Here is a 26,779-nt window from a genome sequence, read left to right as displayed (position 1 = left end):
TAAAGCCACACTAGAAACCACTTTAGGCATAAAGGAAGGATTAGTGCGTAATGATACCCTATCCTTATGAAAAATCAAAAGGCTCAACCGCCATAAGGGCCTGTAACTCAGAAACCCTTCTTGCAGAAGTAATGGCCAACAAAAAGCAGTCTTCCATGACAAGTATTTCAGTTCAGCAGTAGCTGCAGGCTCAAAAGGTTGTAGAGTAAGTTTCTCCAACACAAAATTGAGATCCCAAGCAGGAGTAGGAGCTCTACGGGGGTCTTATATTCTTTGTTCCTCTAAGAAATTGCTTGAACAAAGGATGTGAAAACAATGGTGCGTCACAATCATAGTGAGCTGAAATTGCTGCAGCATGAATCTTAATGGAAGAGAAAGACAAACCTTTGTCCAATAACTCAGTAAGATATTGAAGAGCCACACTCAAATTAGGCTCTGAAATCTCCAAATTCTTTGCTGCAGTCCAAAATAAAAATCTCTTCCATTTTTCTGCGTACACTTTCCTTGTACTAGGTCTTCTGGCTTCCATAATCACATTTAAAACTTGTTGAGGAAGTTGAGACCTGCTGTCTTTCAAAACAGAATATGCCAAGCTGTTAGATGAAGAGAGTGAAGCTTGACATTGAGCAGACGACCGTCCTGCTGAGACAATAGATGTGGAATCAAGGGTAAAGGCCATGGAGGCTTCTTTACCAGACTCCTCAGTAATGGGTACCAGTGCTGCCGAGGCCAATCTGGAGCTATTAAAATCATCCGTGGCTTGTCTTGTCTGACCTTTAGAAGCACCTTTGGAAGAAGAGGCAGAGGTGGAAACGCATACACATGAAGATTTTTCCAACTGAAAGAAAGAGCATCCACTTTCCAAGCTGTGTGATGAAACCTCTTTGTGCAAAACTTTGGCAGCTGGTGGTTTAGTGGAGAAGCGAACAGATCTATGTCTGGAGTTCCCCAGGACACTGTCAACTTTTGAAATACATGAAGATCCAGTTTCCACTCGTGGGGATCCATGATTTGTCTGCTTAACACATCTGCTAAGGAGTTCTGTGCTCCGGCAGAAACCTTGCCTGAAGAGTTAGTTGCAAGCTTAGCGCAGTCTCCCATAAAATCATTGCTTGCCTGCACAATGGGTAAGAATGTGTTCCCCTTGTTTGTTGATGTACCACATGACAGTTGTGTTGTCTGTTAGAATCAACACCTGCCCTGGAAGAAGTAACTCCTTGAAAGCCATTAATGCAAACTGGACTGCTAACATCTCCTTCATGTTGATATGTAGATGCTGTAGTCTGGCAGGCCACTTGTCTTGTATCCACTTTCCATTTAGATGAGCTCCCCAAGCAATGTCTGAGGCATCTGTCGTTAGAATTTGACTCGCCTCTGGCCGGGTCACAGAGAGTCCCTTGTTTAGGTGACATTCCTGAGCCCACCACAAAAATTCCTTTTGAATGCAAGGTATTATTTGAATGACAGTGTCCAAATCCTGGCAGTGCTGTGTCCATACATTTTGAGATACCATTGTAGCTTCCTCATATGCAGTTTGGCATTGGGAAGCACCAGAATACAAGATGCCATGAACCCTAAGGCTTGAAGGACTGTCCTTGCAGTCAGCCCGGACTGAAGAGATAGTTGATGGAAGTAACTGGAAAGATTCTTTTGTTTGTCCGGGGTTAAAAAGGCCATCTGGGCTGCTGTATTCAGTCTCACACCCAGAAAGCACATGTCTTGAGAGGGTACTAGACTGGACTTTATTTCGTTCACAGAATACCCTAGGCATCTTAGCACTGCTATGACATATTCCAAATGCTGTAGAAGGTCTTTCTTTTCTTGAGCCAGAATCAGGCAATCGTCCAGGTAAGGATAGATTTGAATTCCTTTTAGCCTGAAGTAAGCTATCACTGGAGCCAGAACCTTTGTGAATACTCTGGGCGCAGTAGATAAGCCAAAGGGCAATGCAGAGAACTGATAATGAAAATTTCCAGCTCGAAAACGCAGATACTTTCTGCAACTTAGTCTTATAGGCACATGAAGGTAAGCTTCCTTGAGATCTAAAGTTACCATCCAGTGATCCTTGCCCAGCAGAGGTAAAAGCTGTTGTAACGTCAACATTTTGAACTTGGGAATGTCCAGATAAGTGTTGAGGATAGATAAATCCAAAATTGGTCTCCACGTGTTCCCCTTCTTTGGTACTAGGAACAGGCGAGAATAAAATCCTAGGCCCCTTTCTGGCACAGGAACCAGCTGAATGGCCCCTATTTGGAGTAACTGAGAAATTTGCTTGTAAGCCTCTTGTCTTTGTAGAGGAGGAATGTCTGGCATGCCTTTGAAAGGAGGCAAGGTATGGAAATAAAACCTGTAACCGTGGTGAATGATATCCAGAACCCATTTGTCTTGGGTAATTAAATCCCAATTTTCTTTGAAAAGAGACAGTCTTCCTCCTAGAGGTGCCGCCAGGCGAGAAGGTACTGGCAGCTGAAAAGGCAGGTCATTGGGTCTGCTTACGAAAGGACTGACCCCTGCCCTCACCAGAAGTCTGAGCAGGTGAACTCCCTGCCCTAGGCCTAAAAGCACCTTGAGCTCTGCCCCTACCACGTCTAGACCTACCCCTAGACTGGGAATCATAAGCAGGATAAGTCCATCCCTTAGCAGGCCAATTTCTACTAAACTTCGGAGACTGCACCTGCAAAAAATCCTTAACAGTTTGCATAGACTTAGCCTTGTCCTCCATCTTCTTTAAAACTGCTTCCACAGGCGAACCAAACAACACATCAGACTGTAAAGGAGCATCCAAAATCCTTGTCTTAACATGCTCAGCTAAGTTCTGATCTCTCAACCAGGCGTGCCTCGAAGAACAGAACCAGTGGCAGCCACCCTGGAGGAGGCCTGCACAGCATCAAAACCACATTGCAAGGAATGTTTACCCACTTGTTCAGACACATGAACTAAATCCTGCAACTCTTTACACTCAATACCTTCCGCCAGAGCATCCACCTTAGATTTTAACTGTGAAAGAAGATAATTCTGATATTTTAACATGTGAAACTGACAATTCAACGCCCTCATGGCTAAAGTGGAAGAAGTATACACTTTCTTTCCCCATCTATCCAAAGCCCTTGCCTCTTTATCAGGAGGGACAGGATTTTTAACAACTGAGGCCTTCACACCTTTAGGCCCCTGAGAGACAGTTTCCGGGTCTGCCCTAGGACTCTTAAAAAGAAACTTATGAGCTTCAGGCACCCTATAATACCTATCCGGTTTAACTGGGGCAGGAGGCAAAGAATCCGGATTCAGGGAAGCCTCTGCAAAAACATCTTCCACCACATTCAAAACAGGAGGTATAGCTAAAGGCCTGTGCTGAGGTAAAAACAAGAATTCCCTAAGCCTTTTCCTGGAATCAGAGAAATCTTGACCTTCCCATTTAAAATGCTCCCTCATGGAATGCAAAGTCTCTGAAAATGAAAAATCCTCAGGAGGGGAAGCTGAAGGAGTAGAATCATCCACATCAGAATCAGAATAAGGAGGGAACTCCTGCAAGTCTTCAGCCGAAGACTCAGAAGCCTCCGAGCATTGCTCAAAACTCTCAAACTCAGATTCCACCCTAGGCCTCTTATCAGGAGGGGGCATAGAACCCCGAATCATAGTAATCAAATCCTCTGCCATTTTAAGCATATGTTTCTTAGGCAAAGACCCTGAAGTACTAGGAGAAACCCCCACTGAAGCAAAACTCGGCCTGCCCCTCAAAGAAGCCTTGGCAACAGAAGGGGAGGCTCTGACCACCTTAGGAAGAGAGGGAAGAACAGCCACCTGAGAAGCCCCCTCAGCCTGGCCTACTTCCTGAGAGGATACATCCTGTAACAGTAAAGTCTCTCCCTGAGACTCCAAAGAAACACCTGGCAAAACCTCCGCTCCACTGAGCCCTCTAAAGAACCGACGCCTGGGACTGTCGGTTCCTCCACTCTAGGCATTGCTGTTTTGTCCTTGCGTTTTTAGCGAAGCGGCCGGAGCATCCGACGGCATTTTGTAATTACAACGCTTCCCAAACACTAACCTGGCACAGTCTAACCTTCTCTTAATAGTGCGTTTGTTAAATCTAGCACAAGAGCGGCATCCAACAACGTCGTGCTCAGGCCCTAAACAAGGTATACACAAAGTATGGTAATCCCTATGAGGTATCTGTTTCCCACAAGAAATACAGTTATTCACTTTTTCTGACATCCGGTTAAATACTGAGGCAAGAAAAACCAAAATATTCCCCAACGGGTACTTAGCCAACTTTGATTCGGTCTGAAACTCTGGCTTCAGAAACTTTCAGAACGCCAACCTGCACTCGCAAAATTGCTTCTGCATCGGACCATGCGGCAAAAAAGACTGAGGATATGACGTCGGTCATGCGCATTAGTACCCTGACGTACTGACGTCAGTCTAATGCGCCCTGACCGACGTCAGCCATATACTTTGGTATTCGGGCCGACTGGACAGCGGACTACCCAATAGTTAGGACTGCAGCAATGTGGAATGAAGAACATCCGCTCTCGAGCTATAGAAGATGGCCGAGTAACCCAAATGGCAAGAACAAAGGCGAGATGGACAACTTAACATCAATCTTTCCGCCTAAAGGAGCATTCAGTTGGGAAGTGCTTGGAAGTTTTAAAAACAAGTCACCACTGAGACAGTTTTCCTTAGGGGGAGTCTTACTATTCCCAGATTTGGGTTTGGAAATCCCCTACTGCTTAGTCTTGTGTGCCCCCTCTAGGTTTGGCTTGAGAAGACCTGGAAGGGGCCGGAAAGGACCAATTCTTAGAAGGCCAATGTCTACTAAATCTAGGAGGCTGAAATTGCAAAAAATCTTTAACAGTTTGCATAGATTTAGCTTTATCTTCCATCTTTTTAAGAACTTCCTCAGCTTTGTTGCCAAACAGGCGGTCCTGAATTAAGGGAGCATCCAATAGTTTAGCTTTAACATGATCAGGCAAAGATTGCTCCTTAAGCCAAGCATGCCTTCTGAGCACAGATCCAGAAACAGCAGCCCTGCAAGAGGCCTCTAATAAATAAAATTTACATTGCAAAGTATGTTTACCAACCTGTACAGCAGAATGCATTAAATCCTGTAATTCTTTATTTTCAGCACAGTCAGGAATCATCATCATTTTCTGTTTAAGCAACCCAATAACATGTTGTTGGTACTTTAACATATGAAACTGGTAAAGCCCAAATGGCCAAGGGTGCAGAAGTGTAAACCTTCTTACCACATCTATCCAGCACCCTGGAGTCTCTATCAGAAGGGGTAGGGTTTTTAGCAGTAGAAGTCTTAATGCCCTTGGGTCCCTGTGAAATAGTCTCTGGATCCGCCATAGGGGTTTTAAAAAGAAACTTATGTGAATCAGGAACCCTGTAATATCTGTCAGGTTTTCTGGGAGCAGGAGGCAAAGAATCAGGGGCCAAACTAGATTCCGAAAAGGCATCATCAACAATGTCTAGTAAAGGAGGTATAGCTAAAGGCCTATGCTGAGGCAGGAGTAAGAAATCCCTAAGCCTCTTTTTTGAATCAGAAAAATCCTGGCTTTCCCAGTGGAAATGCTCCCTTAGAGTATGTAAGGTTTCACCAAAAGAAAAATCTTCTGGAGGGGAAACAGAGGGAATACAGTCCTCTGCATCAGAATCCTTATGAGTAGATAAGGGCAAATCCAGGTCATCAGAAGAATCAGAAAAATCAGAATCCTGGTCAGAAGATTCATAAACAACTTCAGTCCTAGGTCTCTTAGAGGGGGGAGGTTGGCTTCTCCTGATTAAAGTTATAAGATCCTCAGCCATTCTTATTTGTTTTTTAGGCACAGAGGTCTGAGTATGCGGCCTGGGCGTTGGTTTCTTAGGCATGGTTCTGGATTTAGGCCTAAATGAAAAAGGAGGTGTCTGTTTAATATGCAAGTCCGTAGGCCTGAATACACCCTCAGAAGCCGGTGCCTGCACAGCGGCACTGGACCCATCCAAGGTAGTGACATCCACAGGTTCCACAGTGAAGCATCTCGTGGCATTCCGGACTCCGAATGGGTCTCAGTAGAGGCCTGCGAATCAGAAGTAGCGGGTATCAGGGGCTGCAAAAGCACCTCACTGAGTACCGGCGAACTGGCGACTGGCTTAGGAGAAGCGCCGTCGGCAGCTTTGGACCTAGGCGGCCTGTCTCTGTCTTTATCTTTGCGTTTTTTCAGAATCCCGGTAGTCGGATGGCTAACCGACGACATTTCTGGATAATTAAACAGAGAACCGAAATATTTAGAGGCAAAAATATACAGACGGACAGTGCCCTGACTAAATAAAGCACAAAACAGACAGCAAGGTACGTCATGGTCAGGGCCCAGTCAAGGAATAAAGTACGAATGAAAATCTTTATGAAGTATTTGCTTTCCACAAGTAATGCAATTATTAACTTTTACTGACATTGGTAAGGAGCAAGAAAAATGTTTTCCCAATGGGGTACTTTGATGTAGTTTAAGACTTCGGTTCTGAAACTCGAAAATGAAAATTTCAGGAGTCAGCTAACTGGCACTTGCGAACTGCTTCTCCTTCGGGCACCATACGGCAAGAAAGACTGATGTAATGGCGTCGGCTGCATGTTTTATACCCCTGACAACCTCTCGTCATGGAAGAAGGAAAAGCATCCGACGCAGGACCCAAGACTTTGTTAATCAGGCCGACTGAGGGCTACTGCAAGCAGATAACCCAAATGTAAGGACTGCAACAGTGAAACACGAAGAACATCCATCAGTCTTCTGCAACCTCTGCCCTCTTCCCCCACAAGTTGTTATAGTGGTGTTACTATAAAGAAATGTGTGCCCTTTGTGAGATCTGGGTATAATTTATAACAGGTGGTCATTTAAAGGTAGTGTGTCAGCTGCTGTCAAGAAATCTTATTTCCAACTGAAGAATGATGTTTGGCTTAAGTATCCTGTTCATCTTACAGATCCCTCTGACACTGATTCATGTTCATGTCTTTCCTACTTAAAAATATGTAATTGCCTTTTTCTTGGCTTCTCATATGTTTGCCTGGTATGACTGCAATGGGTGCAGAATTCTACAACTCAGCTTTTGGCTAGGGCTTCATGCGCCAGAAACTACAGTGGGTGTACGCTGCTGCTAAGCAAACGTCTAAAATCCTATCAATTAACCTTCCCTACTCTCCAGAAACTGGGCCTTGCATCTTTGCAAGAGCTGAGGTTTGGTTTCAAACAATCAAGTAAGGGACTGCCACATATTCCCAGGACCTGCCTTGAGACCTCTGGGTAAAAAGCCTTCTTTTGTTTACCAGAATACAATCCTATGAAATCAGCTTTGCTCTCTAATACAGTGACTGCAAAGCCTCCTTTGAAAAGTCCCTAAACACCAACTTTTCAGAAGAGTGTACTTCAATCCTGACAGAGATGCTGTTCTCTAGTCTCGTAACTTTATGCTGAATCTCAATATGTTCTTAAGTACTTAATACTGAAACAGACATGACGAGACTGGCCAGGTCAAAAAAGGATAATGTCCTGACTTTTGCACCAGATAACACTGGATGGTGGAGAAGCTAGCAAAGGACAGGTGGCTCTGCTGGTTCATGTGGAGGCCATGACGACTGCAATCATACTACATACTGGGAAATTAGTACCCTTATGGCAAGTGATATATGGAAGTCTCAGTTGCAGTAAGGGGAGGGAGTTAGGAAAACAAAATCTCACCTCCCGCAACACATGAATGCTCTATTATCATCACCAAACTCTTGACTCCTGGCATATGTTTCAATTGACCCTCATTCTGCAGAATGCCCCTATCTTGCTTCATATTTTTGCCCTGCCTCATGTAAAATGTTTAACTTTTCTGATAACTCACTGAGGATTAAAGTCAGTCAATAATACAAGATGTTTTTCATACTCTTGGGAAAAAATGTTAATCCAAAACCTGTTGCTCTACTAACTTTTTTTAGCCAAATTAGAAAATTCAAAAATGTCTGACATTATGCCTTTGCCCCTCCTCCCTCAACACTACTTTTGCTTTGTCCAGAATTCTTGAGCAAAGATGAGAAGTATGCCTCCTGGAGGAATGAAAGGGCCTGCAGGCTTTCTCCCCTAGAAAGAATGAACAGTTCAAAAGGGTGGTTAAGGGCACTGAGAACAAAACATACAGAGACTGGTTTAAAAAAAATGCCTTATTTTATTTTGAGTAATCCTGGAGGCACTGATCTGGTTAAGCGACTAGCAAAAAAAAAAAAAAAAAAAAAAAAATGAACATTATGTAAGTGGCGACACAAACTACCTAGCAAATGAAGATTTTTCTGAAACACATACCTTTAAACTCTAGGTTATGCCACCAGATTAAATCAGGATCAAGTCAGCTGCACACAGTACAATAAAAATTAACTATTAAGTATAAGCAGTGTGCCCTCCTTTGTTTAGAAATATATGTACACTCGCATAACAAATGACTTGCTAATGCCAAGAATGCTAGTGCTACTTACCAAAGTACTCTGCAGAATATTACCACCACCTGACATGCATTGGTTCTGTTACTGTCAAAGTAGTTATCTATTAGAACATCTACCTACATGCTGTAAATATAAAATCATATCTTAACTCAAGCCAGCAACATACTTGAATTTTGCACATTCTGATCAGTATTTCCATTTCAAGACTTCATAAACGGGTACAAGGGATCTACCCTTGTTGCACATGGGAATACAATTATGGAATGTCACTTACCAGTCTTTAACAAAGGACTGGAAGTCCATGGAGAAGCTCATGTTATTTGGAAGAAGAGGGGGGTCCTCCTGAAGCACCTTTGTTAAAACCTCAAAATCTGTTTTACAGTTTTTGTATGGAAACTGACCAGTGGCCAGTTCAACCTAGAGATACAAACAAAAACATAAGTAAACTAAATTACTTCAGTCAACTGACGCACAGAAAAGTACAGTTTTGTACCTACCATAAATGTAGATGTTCGAGTGCTAATCCAGCTGCAGTCATAACAGATGGGTTCTCCTGCCGTCAGGCGGGTCCTCAGTTGGCCGAATTCCAAAGTCTAGGTCCGGCGTCGGTTGTCGTCGCTTCTTCCCTGACGTCAGTGAGACAGGGGTATAAAAGAACCAGCCAACGCCATTTTCTTCAGTTTTTCTTGCCCCAGATGTCAGGTGCCCCCAGAAGGAAGGCAAAACATAAATTTATGTAATAAAGCAAATGCAATATAATCAAAAAACAATAGTTGCAAGCAAATACACCATAAAAGAATACCCAAATGAGGTTGTATGAGGAGGTGTTAGCCATAAGGCCTGTCCCAAGAGGGGAAGGAGGGAGGGAAACCTGGACTGCAGCTGTATTAGCACTCGAACATCTACATTTATGGTAGGTACAAAACTGTACTATGTTCATCGTGCATACAGCTGCAGTCATAACAGATGGGTAGAATCCCAAAGCTAATAAAGGGGTGGTAGGCACTAAGTGGAGCTAGGTGGAGCCAGGATGCCCTGCAAGACTGCAGTGGCAAAGCCCGCTCTAGTTTTGGAGTATAATGGTAGGTGATGGTGCTTGGAGAAAGTATGTACAGAACTCCAAGTGGCTGCTTCCAAAATATCTTTGGTAGGAACCCCCCTGAGGAAAGCAGCAGAGGTAGCTGTGGCCCTTGTGGAGTGAGATCTGATGCCTGTAGGTACAGTTTTACCATGAAAAGAGTAACAAAAGCGTATGCAGTGGGCTATCCATTTTGAGATTGTCTGTTTGGAAATAGGCTTCCCTTGAGCACCTGTAGCATAGGACACAAAGAGTTGCTCTGGTTTTCTGAAAGGCTTTGTTCTGTCCAAATAATAACGGAGCTGTCTGTGAATGTCCAAGGAATGTAGTAACCTCTCCCCTTTGTTTTGTGGATTAGGGTAAAAGGTAGGTAAGTGGAAAGCCTGATTCAAGGCTACCCTGGATACTACCTTTGGCATAAATGAAGGATTGGTTCGTAAGGAAACTCTGTCCTGATGGAAAATGATGAAAGGCTGCACAGCCATGAGGGCTTGTAGTTCCGAAACCCTGCATGCTGAGTTGATAGCCTTCTGTTTTCCATGACAAATATTGCAGATCTGTTGAAGCAGCTGGCTCAAAAGGAGGCAGGGTTAGTTTTTCTAGAATGAAATTGAGGTCCCAAGCAGGTACGGGTTGCTTCCTTGGGGGTTTTATATTCTTAGCCCCTCTGAGGAACTGCCTTAAGAGAGGGTGAGAGAATAAAGGAGGATCAGTGTTGTACTCTGCAGAAATGGCTGAGGCATGGATTTTGATGGAGGAGAATGAAAGTCCACTGCCTAGCAGCTCGGCTAGGTACTGTATTATTTGAGGTAAATTCAGTATTCCAGGATTCTGACCCTTTTTCTGATTCCAGACACAAAACCGTTTCCATTTTGCGGAGTAGGCTTTTCTAGTGGAAGGCCTTCTGGCCTCCAAAATGACATCCTGCACCTCCTTGGAGAGTAGGGTCTGCTGTGAATTTAAGGAATCCTCCATGCGGCTAGACTGAGTGTTTACAGCTGAAGAGTTTTGAAGTTGTGCTGAGTCGGAAGAAGAGGCATTAGAGGCAGGATCCATGGTGGGGAATGCGTCAGGCTCCTCAGGAGTGGGTACCAGTGTTGTCTTGGCCAGTCTGGAGCAATGAGAATCATCTTTGGTCTGTCTGCTCTGGCTTTTAATAGAACTTTGGCCAGTGTGGCAAAGAGATCTATGTCTGGCCTTCCCCATGCTTGAATTATCATTGTGAAAACTTGAGGATGCAACTTCCATTCGTGTGGATCTGTCATATTTCTGCTCAGGTTGTCTGCCAGTGTGTTTTCCTTCCCTGGCAGGAATTGTGCTTGAAGTTGGATTTGCCATTCCAGAGCCGTGTTCCAAAGGGACATGGCTAGTCTGCACAGGGGATATGAATGAGTTCCTCCCTGTTTGTTTATGTACCACATCACTGTGGTGTTGTCTGTTCTTATCAATAGTTGTCCTGGATGCAGTAGGTCTTTGAAAGCCATAATAGCATTTATTACTGCTAGCATTTCCTTTTGATTGATGTGTAGGTGCTTTTCTTTTTGTGACCATTTGCCCTGAATGCACCGATCTGCCATGTGCGCCCCCCAGGCGTAGTCCGAGGCGTCTGTTGTGATGACTTGATTTGCTTGAGGCTTGCAGAATGGGAGACCTATGTTTCTTTTGCATGCTTGAGCCCACCACAGAAATTCCTTTTGAAGACATGGAATCAGTGGTATGATTGCTTCCAAACTGTGGCTGTGTTGAGACCATAAGTTTTTTAGGTACCACTGAAGTTTCCTCATATGCAGCTTTGCACATGGGATTAGCAGGATGCAAGATGCCATGAATCCCAGAGCCTGCAGGATTTTCCTTGCAGTCAGCCTGGTGAAGGTTGCCAGTTTTCTGAAGTATTGAGTTAATTGCCCTTGTTTCTCTGGCGTGAGGTAAGCCATCTGGGTGTTTGTATCCAAGCTAGCACCCAGGAAAATTATTGTTTGAGAGGGTATTAGTCTTGACTTCTTTTTGTTGACTGTGTATCCCAGAGATTTCAACAACATTATTACAAACGCCAGGTGTTTCAGAAGAGTGTGTTTGCTGTCCGCTTGGATCAGACAGTCGTCCAGATATGGGTATATTTGTATCCCTTGAAGTCTGCAGAAGGCAATTACTGATGCCAGGCATTTCGTGAACACTCTGGGCGCAGTAGATAAGCCAAAGGGCAATGCAGAGAATTGATAATGGGATGAACCTGCAAGAAATCTGAGGTATCTTCTGCAATCTTGTCTGACTGGGACATGCAGGTATGCCTCCTTGAGGTCCAATGTTACCAGCCAAGACTCCTTGCCCAGCATGGGAAGAAGCTGCTGTAATGTGAGCATCTTGAACTTTGGTACGAGTAAGTATGTGTTTAGGATGGATAGGTCCAAAATAGGTCTCCAATCTTTGCCCTTCCTTGGTACCAGGAATAGTCTGGAATAAAAACCTTGACCCTGTTCTTGTGCAGGTACCTCTTGAATAGCTTTCATGTCCATGAGATCTGAAATTTGTTTTTGTGCCTTTGCCCTTTGATTGTGTGGCAGGTTTGGCATGCCTCTCATTTTTGGAAGGGTGTGAAAGTGGAATCTGTAGCCTTTGTCTATAATGTCCAGGATCCATTTGTCTTTTGTGACAATACACCAATTTTTCAAAAATAATGCCAGTTTTTCGCCTAAAGGTGCTGCCATTTGAGCCTTGCTTGGCATGCAAAGGGGGAAGTCATTGGGTCTGCTTTCTGAATGGCTGTGAACTATCCTCACCCCCTCTTGGTGTAGGTGTTTGCCATTGTCTGCCTCTAAATGATCCTTGAGATTGCCCTCTACCTCTCGGGCGCCTGTATCTACCTCTTTGAGGTCTGTCTGTGGCTGGAAAAGACCAATTTTTTGAAGGCCAATTTCTACTGAAACGTGGCGGTTGTACCTGTAGGAAATCTTTCACTGTTTGCATTGATTTTGCCTTTTCCTCCATTTTCTTTAATACCTCCTCAGCTTTAACACCAAACAATACATCTTTTTGAAGAGGTGCATCTAGTAATTTAGCTTTGACATGATCTGGTAAGGTTTGCTCTTAGAGCCAAGCATGTCTACGTATGACTGATCCTGTAACAGCAGCTCTACAAGAGGCCTCTAAAGCATCAAAACCACATTGCAAGGTATGTTTACCCACTTGCTCTGCACTATGCAACAAATCCTGCAACTCCAAGTCTGGTTGTTCAGGTTGTGACATTTTGCTTTTCAACTGAGATAACAAAAACTGTTGATATTTTAACATATGGAACTGACAGTTTAAAACCCTCATGGTTAAAGTGGCCGAGGTGTATACCTTTTTCCCCCACCTTTCTAAAGCCCTGGAATCTCTCTCTGAAGGTAATGGATTTTTGGCAGTGGAGGCCTTAATTCCCTTGGGACCCTGTGAAATAGTTTCTGGGTCAGCCGCATTGCTTTTGTATAGGAATTGGTGTGAATCAGGAACCCGGTAATACCGGTCAGGCTTGACTGAAGCTGGAGGTAAAGAATCTGGGTTAAGGCTGGCCTCTGAATACACATCATCTAGTATGTCTAAGACAGGAGAGGTATAGCCAGAGGCCTGTGCTGAGGGAGCAAAAGAAAATCCCTGAGCCTTTTCTTGGAGTCTGAGTACTTTTGGCCTTCCCAGTGGAAGTGTTCCCTCAAGGTATGCAAGGTTTCCCCAAAAGAGTAATCCTCAGGGGGAATGGACTCCTCTGCATCAGAATCTTCGAAAGGAGAGTAAGAATGTTCCTGGTCCTCAGAATGTTCTGAAGTAATGGAGGCCTGGTCCGAGGAAGGGTAGTCTTCCTCCACTCTGGGCCTTTTGTCCGAGGGGGGGTTGAGAACCCCTGATAAGAGTAATCAAATCCTCAGCCATTTTGAGCATCTGCTTTTTAGGCATGGGGCCTTGAGAGGGGCCCTGTGGAGCTTGTCTTTTAGAATGCATGGCTGCTTTAGATTTAGTGTAAGCCTTAATGGAAAAAGAAGAAGGTGGCCTGAAGACACCTTGAGAGGTGGCAGGCCTGTCTGAACTCTGAGTTTCCCCAAGAGTGACTTTGGTATCTGTAGTCGGGGTGATGGCCGAAGAGCCTGCGACCTCGGGCACAGAAGACACCGCTAATGAAGTGTCATCGGTAGTCAGGGGCTGCGTAGGTGCCTCGCTGAGAACCGGAGCACATTGTAGTCGGCTTTAGCGTGGTGTCGGTAGAAGTCGAGGACCTCGTATGTCGGTCCTTATCTTTACGTTGTTTACTCAAAATTGGAGTCAGAGTATCCAACGACATGTTGTAATTAAACTTTTTGCCAAAATAGTGTTGGGCGAACTCCGCCCGACGCTTAATAGTGCGTCTGTTGAATGTAGCACAAAAACGACAGGCTGAGACGTCGTGGTCTGGGCCCAAGCAAGGTATACAGAGGGAATGGAAATCTTTATGTGGTATTTGCTTCCCACATGAAATGCAATTATTAACTTTGTCTGACATCGGTCTGAGGCAAGAAAAGTTTCGCCAACGGGGTACTTAGCTTTCAAGAAGTCTTCGGTTGAGAAATATTCGTAATCTCAGGAGCTGGCCGACTGGCACTTGCGAACTGCTTCTGCTTCGGGCACTGTGCGGCAAGAAAGACTGAAGAAAATGGCGTCGGCTGGTTCTTTTATACCCCTGTCGCACTGATGTCAAGGAAGAAGCGACGGCAACAGACGCCGGACCTAGACTTTGGAATTCGGCCGACCGAGGACCCGCCTGACGGCAGGAGAACCCATCTGTTATGACTGCAGCTGTATGCACGATGAACATCTGCACTATGCAATCTAAAATTAACCTATGCAATTTTACAGGCACAAAGAAAACAAGAAATTCACAAATTAATCGTTTCAGCCTAAGAAGCCTTGTTCTCTGACTATTTTTTTTCTGAAGTAAGACTTTCAAACAATTTACTTAAGTTCACTTACAGAATACAGACTGTTCAACTAGAAAGTGCAACTAAACAGAGAGTCCACTAAATAATAAAGCAAACTAAATAAAAGATGGTAACTGCATACAAAAATGGAGCTGAATGTTAAGTAACATCCACCCAGTTTCACCCACCTCAATTAAAATACACTATTTAGAATGCAATTATTATTTTTTTGAATAGGCAAGATTACCTCTGGTTGGTATCGAAGAAGCCAAGTGGTATGAGTCTGAGCCACAAGAAGTTGACAGGCTAAAGAGGTGTTAGGCCTACCAGCAGCAAGTAGCTGTTCCTCTGGTAGATAATGATGGAAACAGCTCATGCCTTCACAACAATGAATGGTTTCAAAGCTAAGATGAAAAAGCACCTACTAAGACTACTTGTACTTGATTCGGGGATACAGGTTAATGTTGCCACTCTGAAAACACCTGCTGCTGCATAAGTTGGTACTATCTAAACAGTTAAGAGCAGCAAGACTATAAAAAGTACAGTTGTGCAAAATCTTACCATAACGGTAAATGGCCTTGCCTTCACTGTTGCAGTATTCTTAACATACGGGATTCCCTGACGTGGAAGCCCAAACGTCCAGCCAGTCTACCAAAGACTACTTGTTGCTTTTAAATGGCACACTGAACACCTAAACGCTACTTGCACAGTGTAGGGCAAAAAGGTGATGTTCACATATACCATAAACAGAACTGAATGCCCTAGTAGGAAGACAGTCCAAGAAACCCAAGAGATAACCTGTACATCCAGGAAGGCAAAAGACTGGGGGGGTAGAGGGAGGGAGCAAATACTGCAGCAGTGAAGACCAGGGCATCTTATCATTGTGGTAAGATGTTACACAACTGCCCTATATCCTTACATTCACTAATGCAGTATTCTTAACAGATGGGAGAGTGCCAAATCTCAAGAGGAAACGTGGGAGGGGGAAGGTGCAGAAGAGCAACCTAAAGAAAAACATGAAGAACGGCACTAGGAAAACCAGCCCTAGCTCTAGAAATACCATCATACTTGGAGTACTTGGCAAAGGTATGCACAGAAGTCTAGTTAGCTGCCTCAAGACTAGAATTAGCACCCAAGCCCTTGAAAAAAAACCCAAATTCGCCACAGCTCTAGTAGAATGAGCCTTAACTGAAGGAGGTAGGCTCTTGCCATGAAATGTGTAACAAAAGGAAATAGCTTTAGAAACTGAAGAAATAGTTTGCTTGGCTACAGCAAGTCCCAAAGATCTAGTGTGAACAGAAATATCTGATCAGATTTTCTAATAGCCTTAGTCTTATCCAAATAAACCTTTAGTTGCCTATACATGTCCAAAGTATGCTGCACCCTCTCACTGTCAGATTGTGGACAGGGGAAAAAAAAGTAAGCAGATTAATAGATTGATTCACTGATAGTTCATTAACCACTTTAGGCATAAAATAAGGGTTAGTGCGCAAGGACACCCTCCCTCATGAAAGACCTGCAACTCAGACATGTCTGGCAGAATTAAGACCTAACAAAAGAACAGTCTTCCAGGAACAATGTAGCAAGGAAACTGAAGCAGCAGGCTCAAAAGGAGCCAGAGTCAACTTCTCCAAAATAAAATCAAGATCCGAGGGAGGAGAAGGAGCAGGCTTCCTGGGAGGTCTAATATTAAGGATGCCTTTATGAAACTGTTTAACCTCAAATCTAGAAGCTAAAGGAGAAAGGCAGACAAGCAAAGATAGCTGACAAGTGGGCCTTATTAGAAGAATAACCCAAACCAGCACTGAGCAACTCACACAAATAACAGTACCAAAGGAACATCCACAGTAAGTGTGTCCAGGTTACGAGAGAGGCACCAAGTAGAAAACCAATTCCATTTGGATAAGTTGGATTTCTTTGTAGTAGGTTTCCTGGCCTCCTGCAGGACTTGTAGCACATCCTCAGAAAAAAATGTGTCTGTGAGGAATCAAAATCCTATCACCCACAGTGTCAGTTGAAGCGTGGACAGGTGGAGATGGATGAGGGAGACTTTGTCTTGTGTGATTAGATCCACCCCTATGAGATAACCTGTGACGACTGCCCCTGGCTAAATGCAGAAGTAGAGGGAATAAGAAGTTATGTACCTACCATAACGTTCCATGTTCGTTGTCTTCTTCTCGCCTTCTTTCTTGCTGGATGGGTTCGGAGCCGATCCTCGGCTCCGACTCGGCCTTATACTAAAGCTCGAGAGCTATTTAATTTACCGGCTCGAGGCCCTCCCCCTATCCCACAATGCTAGGTGTCAGATACCCAGATCTCGTTTGGTATAACTAACACCATGGAGACACCCTGTCCCCACTATAAAGTTTACCTACAGTGGTAAGAACTGAGGAGGACATAACCTAGAAAATAGTCAAGCAGAGGAATAAGGCCTCAGAAGGATTCATCTCGGTCTGTCCAGGCTAGGGGGATGGCAGGTGGGATGCAAGAAAGAAGGTGAGAAGAAGACAACTAACATGGAACGTTATGGTAGGTACATAACTTCTTAATGTTCATCGGAAAATACTCTTGAGCACAGTGGAACCAAACTCAGCCCGACTCCTGGAGGTCATATCCAACTTGTAATGAGAAATAAAGCTATGAGGAGTGGCCCATGTGGCTGCAGCACAAATAGATTCCATTGGAAGTCTTGCTTGAAAAGCTACTGACGTAGCTAACGCTCTGGTGGAATGAGCTTTTGGCTTTGTAGTGAGTTCTTTATGCCTTAGTTGGTAGATGAAGGAAAAGATAGAGGCCAACCATCTAGATAAAGATACTTTAGACACTGGCAGGCCCTGCTTGCCCTCAGCATAGGACTGGAAGAGTTGGTCCGACTTCCTAGTTTGTTTTTTCCTATCTAAATAGAAACGTAATTGCCTGTGAACATCCAAATAATGCAGCTTTTGTTCAGCTCTGTTTGAATAGTTAGGAAAAAAGACAGGAAGATCAATGGCCTGATTCAGGTTTGTCTCAGAAGGAATCTTGGGTAAAAAGGAGGGATTAGTTCTGAGTGAAACTCTATCTCTGTGAAAAACAAGATAGGGAGGATGAATACAGAGGGCCTGAAGTTCCGATATTCTTCTAGCTGAGGTGATAGCTACTAAGAAGAGAGTTTTCCAGGAGAGCAATTTTAAGGAACAGGTGGCCGCAGGTTCAAAAGGAGGGAGAAGCAGGGAAGTTAATATCAGATTCAAATCCCACGGAGACGGGGGATCTCTAACCGGAGGCCTCAGCTAAACAGTCCCTTTAAGAAAGGCTTTACAAAGTTTATGGGACATGATGCTGGTCTCTGACAGGCCAGCGTGAAAATTAGCGATAGCAGCCAATTGGACTCTAATGGCGGCAGAAGAGGAGCCCGCTTGAAAAAGCTCTGCCAAAAAATCCAGAACACTGTCGACAGGGGCTGTAAAAGGATTTATATTTCTGGCCTCCGCCCAGAAGGAGAAACGTCTCCACTTACTAGCATAGGTTTTTCTGTTAGTAGATTTGTGTGAAGAAAGGATGATTTCATGCACTGGCTGAGAAATACGTGGAAGCCTGGCTAGGGCTGGAAGTGGAGCAACCAAGCTGTGAGGTTGAGAGATTGAAGGAATTGGTGCAGCCCGCCCGACTGATGGACCAACAGGTCTGGCACTGGGTCCAGACTCCAGGGCTGCTCCAGTAGGTGACTATGCAGGAATGGGAACCAAATTTGTTGAGGCCAGTAAGGGGCAATGAGGATCATCCTGGAACCCAAAGCGGTCACTTTCTGAATCAGTTTGGGAATTAAGGGAAAAGGCGGAAATGCATATAGGAGACCCCGGGGCCAATCGTGTACTAGAGCGTCTCTGGAAGAATGGCCGGGGAGGGGAAAGAGAGTGAAGAAGTCTTCGCACTTGCTGTTGAGAGGGGTTGCAAAAAGGTCGCAGCAAGGTTGACCCCATCTGCAGAAAATCTTGTCCGCTACTAACTGATTGAGAGACCACTCGTGAGGCATGAGAATGGCTCTGCTTAGCCTGTCTGCTATGACGTTGGACTTTCCGGGGATGTGCGTTGCTATCAGAAACCGTTGGGAAGAGATCGCCCACTGCCAGAGTCTGAGTGCTTCTCGACATAAAGGATAGGACCTGGTTCCACCCTGCTTGTTGATGTACCACACTACAGACATATTGTCCGTCTGAACTGCAATAGTCCCGGTAGGTAGAGAGTCCTGAAGAGCTTGCAACGCTAAAAGTACTGCTCTGATCTCCAAGACATTTATGTGCAGGTGGTATTCTAGAGGTTGCCAAGAGCCCTGGACAGTCCTGCCCTGAAAATGCCCCCCCCCCCACCCGATCAAGGAGGCATCCGTGGTCACTGTGGCAACAGGAGGAGGAAGAACAAACAGTCTGCCCTGGAGAACAAGAGGGGAGACCATCCACCAAGCCAGGTGGTCTTTGCATGTTTGAGTAATTATTATCCTGTGAGACATTGGAAGCTGTTGAAAGGACCATTGGGTAAACAGCATCCAGTGGAGGATCCACATGTGAAAACGAGCCAGGGGGACTAAAATGATCGCTGCTGCCATGAGACCCAATGTCTTTAGTACAAGTCTGGCCTGAATCGTCTTGCACTGTAGTAGGATCTGTACGTGTCGGCGAATGTCTGATACTCTGTCTAGAGGAAGTTTTGCAGATAGACATTTGTATCTAATTCTGCGCCTATAAAGGTTATAGACTGACAAGGCGACAATGCAGACTTTTCGAAATTTATTGATATACCTAGCTTGGAGCAAGTCTGAATGGTAAATAGTCCCTGGCTCGCAATAGCTGATGCCTGGTGGAAGCAGTAAGGAGCCAGTCGTCTAGATATGGAAACACCTGGAATCCCCGTCGTCTCAGGTGAGCCGTAACCACTGCCATTCATTTGGTGAACACCCTGGGGGCTGTGGTGAGCCCAAAGGGCAGGGCTCTGAATTGATAGTGACTAGCTCCCAGCCGGAAGCGGAGAAACCTTCTGGAACGCCTGTCTATTTTTATATGGTAGTATGCATCCTGAAGGTCTATGGAGCACATCCAACTGTCCTGACCCAAGAAGGGTAGAATGGACTGGAGCATGACCATCCGGAACTTCGTTCTTTGAACAGACTTGTTTAATCTGCTGAGATCCAAAATGGGTCTCCAGTCCCCTGTCTTTTTTGGTACCAAAAAGAACCTTGAGTAAATTCCGGATCATTGCTGGTCTGCTGGGACTGGCTGGATGGTTCTTTTTCTTAGCAGTTTTGAAATTTCTAGAACTGCTTGATCCCTTAGAGCGGGTGGGACATCTGGAAGGGATCTGTTTGTTTTTACAGGGGTGCGGACGAAGGGAATTTTATAACCTTCGGATATGATAGACTGTACCCATCGGTCTTGAGTGAGGAGTTGCCAGGCTTCTGGGTACAGTGACAAACTTCCCCCGACTGCCTCCGAAGATGGACAGTCGGGCAGCCCCTCAGGGGTACTGGAAGGGTTTGTCAGAGAAAGATTCTCTGCTACCCTGATTTTGCGGACCCCCTCTGCCCCTAGGGCGGCGTCTATTATTGTTTCCTCTTCTGCCCCTGGAGGAAAAATCACCACGTGTGTCAGGCACGACTCTCTGGGATTTAAGAAACCACATTTTTCCACTCTTCTGACCTCTGGGAAATGGTCTGGAGGGAGTAGAAAAACGGACTCCCACAGCAGAGTCAGTCTTGCCTTCCTGCTCACACCTGGTAAGTGTATCCTTCACCTGTGGTCCAAACAAAGCCGAACCATCGTGTACTAGAGCGTCTCTGGAAGAATGGCCGGGGAGGGGAAAGAGAGTGAAGAAGTCTTCGCACTTGCTGTTGAGAGGGGTTGCAAAAAGGTCGCAGCAAGGTTGACCCCATCTGCAGAAAATCTTGTCCGCTACTAACTGATTGAGAGACCACTCGTGAGGCATGAGAATGGCTCTGCTTAGCCTGTCTGCTATGACGTTGGACTTTCCGGGGATGTGCGTTGCTATCAGAAACCGTTGGGAAGAGATCGCCCACTGCCAGAGTCTGAGTGCTTCTCGACATAAAGGATAGGACCTGGTTCCACCCTGCTTGTTGATGTACCACACTACAGACATATTGTCCGTCTGAACTGCAATAGTCCCGGTAGGTAGAGAGTCCTGAAGAGCTTGCAGCTAAAAGTACTGCTCTGATCTCCAAGACATTTATGTGCAGGTGGTATTCTAGAGGTTGCCAAGAGCCCTGGACAGTCCTGCCCTGAAAATGCCCCCCCCCCCACCCGATCAAGGAGGCATCCGTGGTCACTGTGGCAACAGGAGGAGGAAGAACAAACAGTCTGCCCTGGAGAACAAGAGGGGAGACCATCCACCAAGCCAGGTGGTCTTTGCATGTTTGAGTAATTATTATCCTGTGAGACATTGGAAGCTGTTGAAAGGACCATTGGGTAAACAGCATCCAGTGGAGGATCCACATGTGAAAACGAGCCAGGGGGACTAAAATGATCGCTGCTGCCATGAGACCCAATGTCTTTAGTACAAGTCTGGCCTGAATCGTCTTGCACTGTAGTAGGATCTGTACATGTCGGCGAATGTCTGATACTCTGTCTAGAGGAAGTTTTGCAGATAGACATTTGTATCTAATTCTGCGCCTATAAAGGTTATAGACTGACAAGGCGACAATGCAGACTTTTCGAAATTTATTGATATACCTAGCTTGGAGCAAGTCTGAATGGTAAATAGTCCCTGGCTCGCAATAGCTGATGCCTGGTGGAAGCAGTAAGGAGCCAGTCGTCTAGATATGGAAACACCTGGAATCCCTGTCGTCTCAGGTGAGCCGTAACCACTGCCATTCATTTGGTGAACACCCTGGGGGCTGTGGTGAGCCCAAAGGGCAGGGCTCTGAATTGATAGTGACTAGCTCCCAGCCGGAAGCGGAGAAACCTTCTGGAACGCCTGTCTATTTTTATATGGTAGTATGCATCCTGAAGGTCTATGGAGCACATCCAACTGTCCTGACCCAAGAAGGGTAGAATGGACTGGAGCATGACCATCCGGAACTTCGTTCTTTGAACAGACTTGTTTAATCTGCTGAGATCCAAAATGGGTCTCCAGTCCCCTGTCTTTTTTGGTACCAAAAAGAACCTTGAGTAAATTCCGGATCATTGCTGGTCTGCTGGGACTGGCTGGATGGTTCTTTTTCTTAGCAGTTTTGAAATTTCTAGAACTGCTTGATCCCTTAGAGCGGGTGGGACATCTGGAAGGGATCTGTTTGTTTTTACAGGGGTGCGGACGAAGGGAATTTTATAACCTTCGGATATGATAGACTGTACCCATCGGTCTTGAGTGAGGAGTTGCCAGGCTTCTGGGTACAGTGACAAACTTCCCCCGACTGCCTCCGAAGATGGACAGTCGGGCAGCCCCTCAGGGGTGCTGGAAGGGTTTGTCAGAGAAAGATTCTCTGCTACCCTGATTTTGCGGACCCCCTCTGCCCCTAGGGCGGCGTCTATTATTGTTTCCTCTTCTGCCCCTGGAGGAAAAATCACCACGTGTGTCAGGCACGACTCTCTGGGATTTAAGAAACCACATTTTTCCACTCTTCTGACCTCTGGGAAATGGTCTGGAGGGAGTAGAAAAACGGACTCCCACAGCAGAGTCAGTCTTGCCTTCCTGCTCACACCTGGTAAGTGTATCCTTCACCTGTGGTCCAAACAAAGCCGAACCATTGAAGGGGGTATTTGTGAAGGACGCCTTAAAGGGGTCAGCAAAGTTACACAACCGCATCCAGGTGTGTCTTCTCAAAGCCACGCCTGTACCTGCGGCCCTACTTGCACTATCGGCCGCATAAGAAATGAGCCGCATGGAGGAGTTTACTATGGAACTTAAGGTCGCCAGCTGGGAGTTAACCTTATCCTGAGACCCCGCAGCCGATGGATCCTGAAGGGTATCACCCAGTTCTTTGAGAAGATCCCTCTGAAGTCGGGTGAAATGGCACAGATAACTCAGCGACCGCATAGCAAAGGTCACTGAAGAGAACATCCGCTTCCCGTACCTGTCCATTGTTCTAGACTCTTTATTAGGAGGATGTACAGGTACCGAAGGGTCAGCCAACGCCTTCTTAGTGGCCGCTGCCACCACCATGGCATCAACTGGGACCCCCTTAGTTAGAAACTGTTTATCCAATGGGGCTGTAATAAATTTAGCGGGCCTACGGGGAGTTGGTTCCACTGAGTCTGGGGCTGTCCACGCCTTCCGAGCAACCACTTCCATGAGCGGGTCAAAAGGCGGAGACACCCAGGAGGTGGAATGGTGAGAACCAAATGTGTCCAGGTACACAGACTCATCCTCGGAAGGTTTAAGGGCAGTCCAATTCCCCCTCTGCTTAAGGATCTCCAGGATGTCTGAAAAGGACACATCCTCAGAGGGGGACCTTGGGGACCCTTCTGAATCCTCCAAGTCGGTGACTCGGGGGAGTCAACATGTTTCCTCTTACATGTTTTCTTCCGAGGTGGCTCCTCCGAATGATCGGGGGAGGCCTCGGAAGAGGAAGATACCCCCAGTGGGGCGACCTGGAGCATTTGTTCTCCACGCTTGGGGTCCGGAGGGTGGACAGAGACTGAAGCAGGCACCATGGGGGGGAGAAGCCGAAGGGGCTGATCGTAGATCCGACCCAGGAGTCAGAACGCTCTTCATGACCTCAAAGGCGACCCTATCAGGCAGAGAGGAAGGTCCCAGCTCCAAAGAGATGAGAACCCCTCCCGGCACAGAGAGTGATGGCTCCGAGGCCGATGTCGAAGCCGAGCTCACCTGTGCTGAGGCACCGAGAGGGAGAACAGGGTCAGACAAGGGTTCGATGCCACTCACCCCCTCGGGGATGATGAGAGAGTCTTGACGCCCGGATCCCTCCGTGGACAGAACAAATGAAGAGATCGGAGCCGACGAGGGAGAGGAAATGTGTGGTATTGGCTCCGACGATTCGAGCCCCAACGAGCTCCGGCTCCGAGCACAGTGGTAGAGTCGGAGGAAGAACTGATGAAGATACAGGGATAGCCATAGTCTGTTGAGAAGTGCTAGTCCACATTTGGGCCAGTGCCTGCGACTTTAATGGTCTACTGACTACCCTCTCGAGGTCGTGATTGGACAGCCTGGAGGACCGAGAGGAGTGGGACCTATGGCTCCGCTCCGACTGTAGTAACGGAGACCTCGGAGCCAAACGAACGGACTCCAAAGAGGGAGACCTCGAGCGTTTTCGGCTCACAGAAGGCTCCGATACTAAGGCTGGAGCCGACTGAGATCTCGAAGTGTTGATTCCAGCCGGAACCGACGAGGAGGCAGAAGCTCCGCTCGGCGACGGCTCCGAACAGGGAGGCAACGTCTTAGTGGGCTTAGAGGGTTTACCCGACGAGGGCTTAGTCAGGGACCCTTCAGGCTTAAGCAAGCCCCTCAAAATAAGTTTGTTCCTACGCTCCTGCAGGACTCTCGGACTGAAGGCATGACAGACCGCACAAGAGTCCTGCAGGTGTAGGGGGCCCAAACAATACACACAAGAAGTGTGACCGTCTGTCAGAGACATCTTCTGACAGCACGAGTCACACTTCTTGAAACCTGAGACCTTAGTATCCTTAGACATAATGAAAAATAGAAAAAGGGATACCAAGGGAACAGGTAACTACTGCTTTAAACACTACACACAAACAAAATAATAGTAATATAATAATACTACTAAAAATATCTACTATCAAGTATAAAATCTATAAAAAGGTAGTAGAAAAGAATAAAAAAAAACAGTACTGATTATATCAATGCTACCCTAACGGGTGGGGGGAGGGGGGACTGAAAAACTACAGAAAGAGAGTTTTAGGGGGGTTTCTCAAGGGTTTAGAAGGGAAACACAAAGAGACAAAAACTAACAAGAAAAAAACTAAATATATATATATATATATATATATATATATATATATATATATATATAGATATAGATATAGATATATATAATAAAACAGTAGAAAAGAGTAATATAACCTGGAGCCGGTAAAATCGCAACCTCGTAGCTGAAGCGGCAAATAAGATCTGGGTATCTGATGCCTAGCATTATGGGATAGGGGGAGGTCCTCGACCCGGTAAATAGCTCTCGAGCTTTAGTATAAGGCCGAGTCGGAGCCGAGGATTGGCTCCAAACCCATCCAGCAAGAATGAAGGCAAGATTGACAACTTAATATTCAGTGTTGTCACGGCCAAAAGGGAGTCACCATCAGGATTTTGGAAGCATCCTGTTGAATCTTGAACAGGACTTTTTGAAGGGGAGGGGAAATACATAAAGAAACGTCCCTTCCAAGAAAATGAGAGGGTGTCCACCTTCCACACCAGAGGACCTAGAACTCTAGCACAAAACACAGGAAGCTGCCTGTTCAGAGAAGAGACAAAAAAATCCAGTTGAAGAGTACCCCACTGGTGGATAATGTCCAGAAACACATCCCTGTGAAGCATCCATTCGTGGGACTGAGTTAAGGACCTGCTCAGTGTCTGCCACAATGTTCAGGCAGTTTATGTCAGAGAAATATGCATTTATGTATATGTCTAATGCTTATTAGAAGCTAAAAGAGTTAACACGTTTTCATTCTATTTTATATACAAACTTAATTCTGTATGAAATTATAAGATGCTTTTTGAAACTGCAGTAAGCTTTCTGAAACTTGCAAGATGCCCCCTGACCTAGTAATTGCAAGCACAGCAAAATTCATGTTTATGCCTTTTGGAAATGTATTGAGAAGCAGGTGATTATCTGCTAGGTCAGGAAGTAATAAATGAAACAATACCATATTCTATAATGTTATGATTTTGAACAATTAGCTCTGTTTGTGTTATGAGAACATGCACAGCTGCAGAAAAGAAGAGATACATAAGACAAAGGACTGCTTGAAGAATCTGTACTTGCTTTGTGCTCGAATTAGCTATAGTACCTTGAATGGAAACATAACATAGTGGGAAACTGTATCTAACCGGTGGTCACCAAGGCCACGCTGTTTTTCTTAGGAAGTTTTCATAAAATTGATAGTGCAAGCAGAAAATTATGGATAAACAGCTGCTATGTAATGATGATGATAAAACTTGTGATCTGTTACGTCAGCTTGGTAGGCAATGTCTCGTTAGAAAGTGTATAAAGATAGACTTACTTCCTGATTTTAGTTTGACAAACACTGTATTAGCATGTTTTTGTCTCCTTGCTGCAAGATTAAAGTGCCTTAACCTGAACCTACCGTGTAGTGATAATTTTTCAAGTTTATTTTTCCTATGACAGATTTGTCCTTCAAGCCGGATATCTCTTGCTCAAGCTCAGGTCAGATGGGCCCGGTGGCATGAAACCGTACGGGGAAGAAGCCACATCGGTTCTTCTGCTTTGAAAAGACCTCCGACTGAATTGTCGTTCAAAAGAGGCCAGCCACTGTTTCTGATCTGCGATTGGAGGACGAGTCAACAGTTCTGGTGAAACGATCAATCACGGAGGCTCAGGTAAGGAGGAATTTACCTTTTCTTTGTTTCAGATCAGGGACTTGTTACAGTATTTGTTTTTGCCAGGGAGATTTTTTTGTAAATCAGGGACAAAAAAGATTGCTGTCTTGTCATAGATCAGGGAAACAGGATAGGTAGGCAGTTATTCTAGATAAACTGTGAAGTGAAAATCGTGGTACCATGTGATAAAAAGGGTTACGTAACAATTTCTAACTAAGTTAAGACAACATGGGAAATAAGTGCACAAAAAGTTCCCGAGATCCGCCTTTAACCGAAGACGCGAAATATATGCAATTACAGCGTGTCAACAATGTTAGGTACTATACAAAATGGGTTAATAAATACAAATTTGATGGTAAATTAGATAAACCTTCACTTATCAAACTTGTCAAACAACTTAAAACAGACGCAAAAGGTCAGATAAAAAAGCAACGTCGATTAGGAGTTCCTCAGGCACACAGGTGGCTTGAGGAAGCAAACCGCAGGGAACAAAAGAATAAAAATTCAAAAGCAATGTTTTTAGATAAAGAAGACAATAACTTAGTAATAGCAACAGCCCCTCCGCCCCCTCCACTTCCCTTACCAGAATATGAAGCGAGTGGACAAGCTGATCCACCTCCGCTATATCCAGCTGTCCCTGCAAAACCAAAACCATTTGCCAGAGATCCTATCGAGACTAGGTCTCAAACACGCAACTTAAGAGGGGATATTGAATTGTATGAAATAAATAAAAATTCACAAGCTATGAGTGATGAAGAGATATGTCCACTCATATAAGTACCAAACCCACAGGCAGGACAGGCAGGACAGGAC

At 45.3% G+C, this 26,779-nt stretch overlaps 1 protein-coding gene across 2 annotated transcripts in view; it reads right to left on the bottom strand.

The window, feature by feature from the left end:
• The window catches only part of MAP2K7 (mitogen-activated protein kinase kinase 7), a 2,576,186-nt gene that overhangs the window by 434,508 nt on the left and 2,114,899 nt on the right, over positions 1-26,779 (bottom strand). For both annotated transcript variants that reach the window (XM_044084531.1, XM_044084532.1), the window contains one exon: positions 8,724-8,866. In XM_044084531.1, coding sequence (XP_043940466.1) covers positions 8,724-8,866 — 143 coding nt within the window. The remainder of the gene's footprint in view (positions 1-8,723; positions 8,867-26,779) is intronic.

The sequence above is a fragment of the Protopterus annectens genome, chromosome 9.part0, assembly GCF_019279795.1.
Source record: "Protopterus annectens isolate FY-2018-M chromosome 9.part0, PAN1.0, whole genome shotgun sequence".
NCBI classification, from domain to species: Eukaryota; Metazoa; Chordata; order Ceratodontiformes; family Protopteridae; genus Protopterus; species Protopterus annectens.
This window is presented reverse-complemented; position numbering and strand designations above follow the sequence as displayed.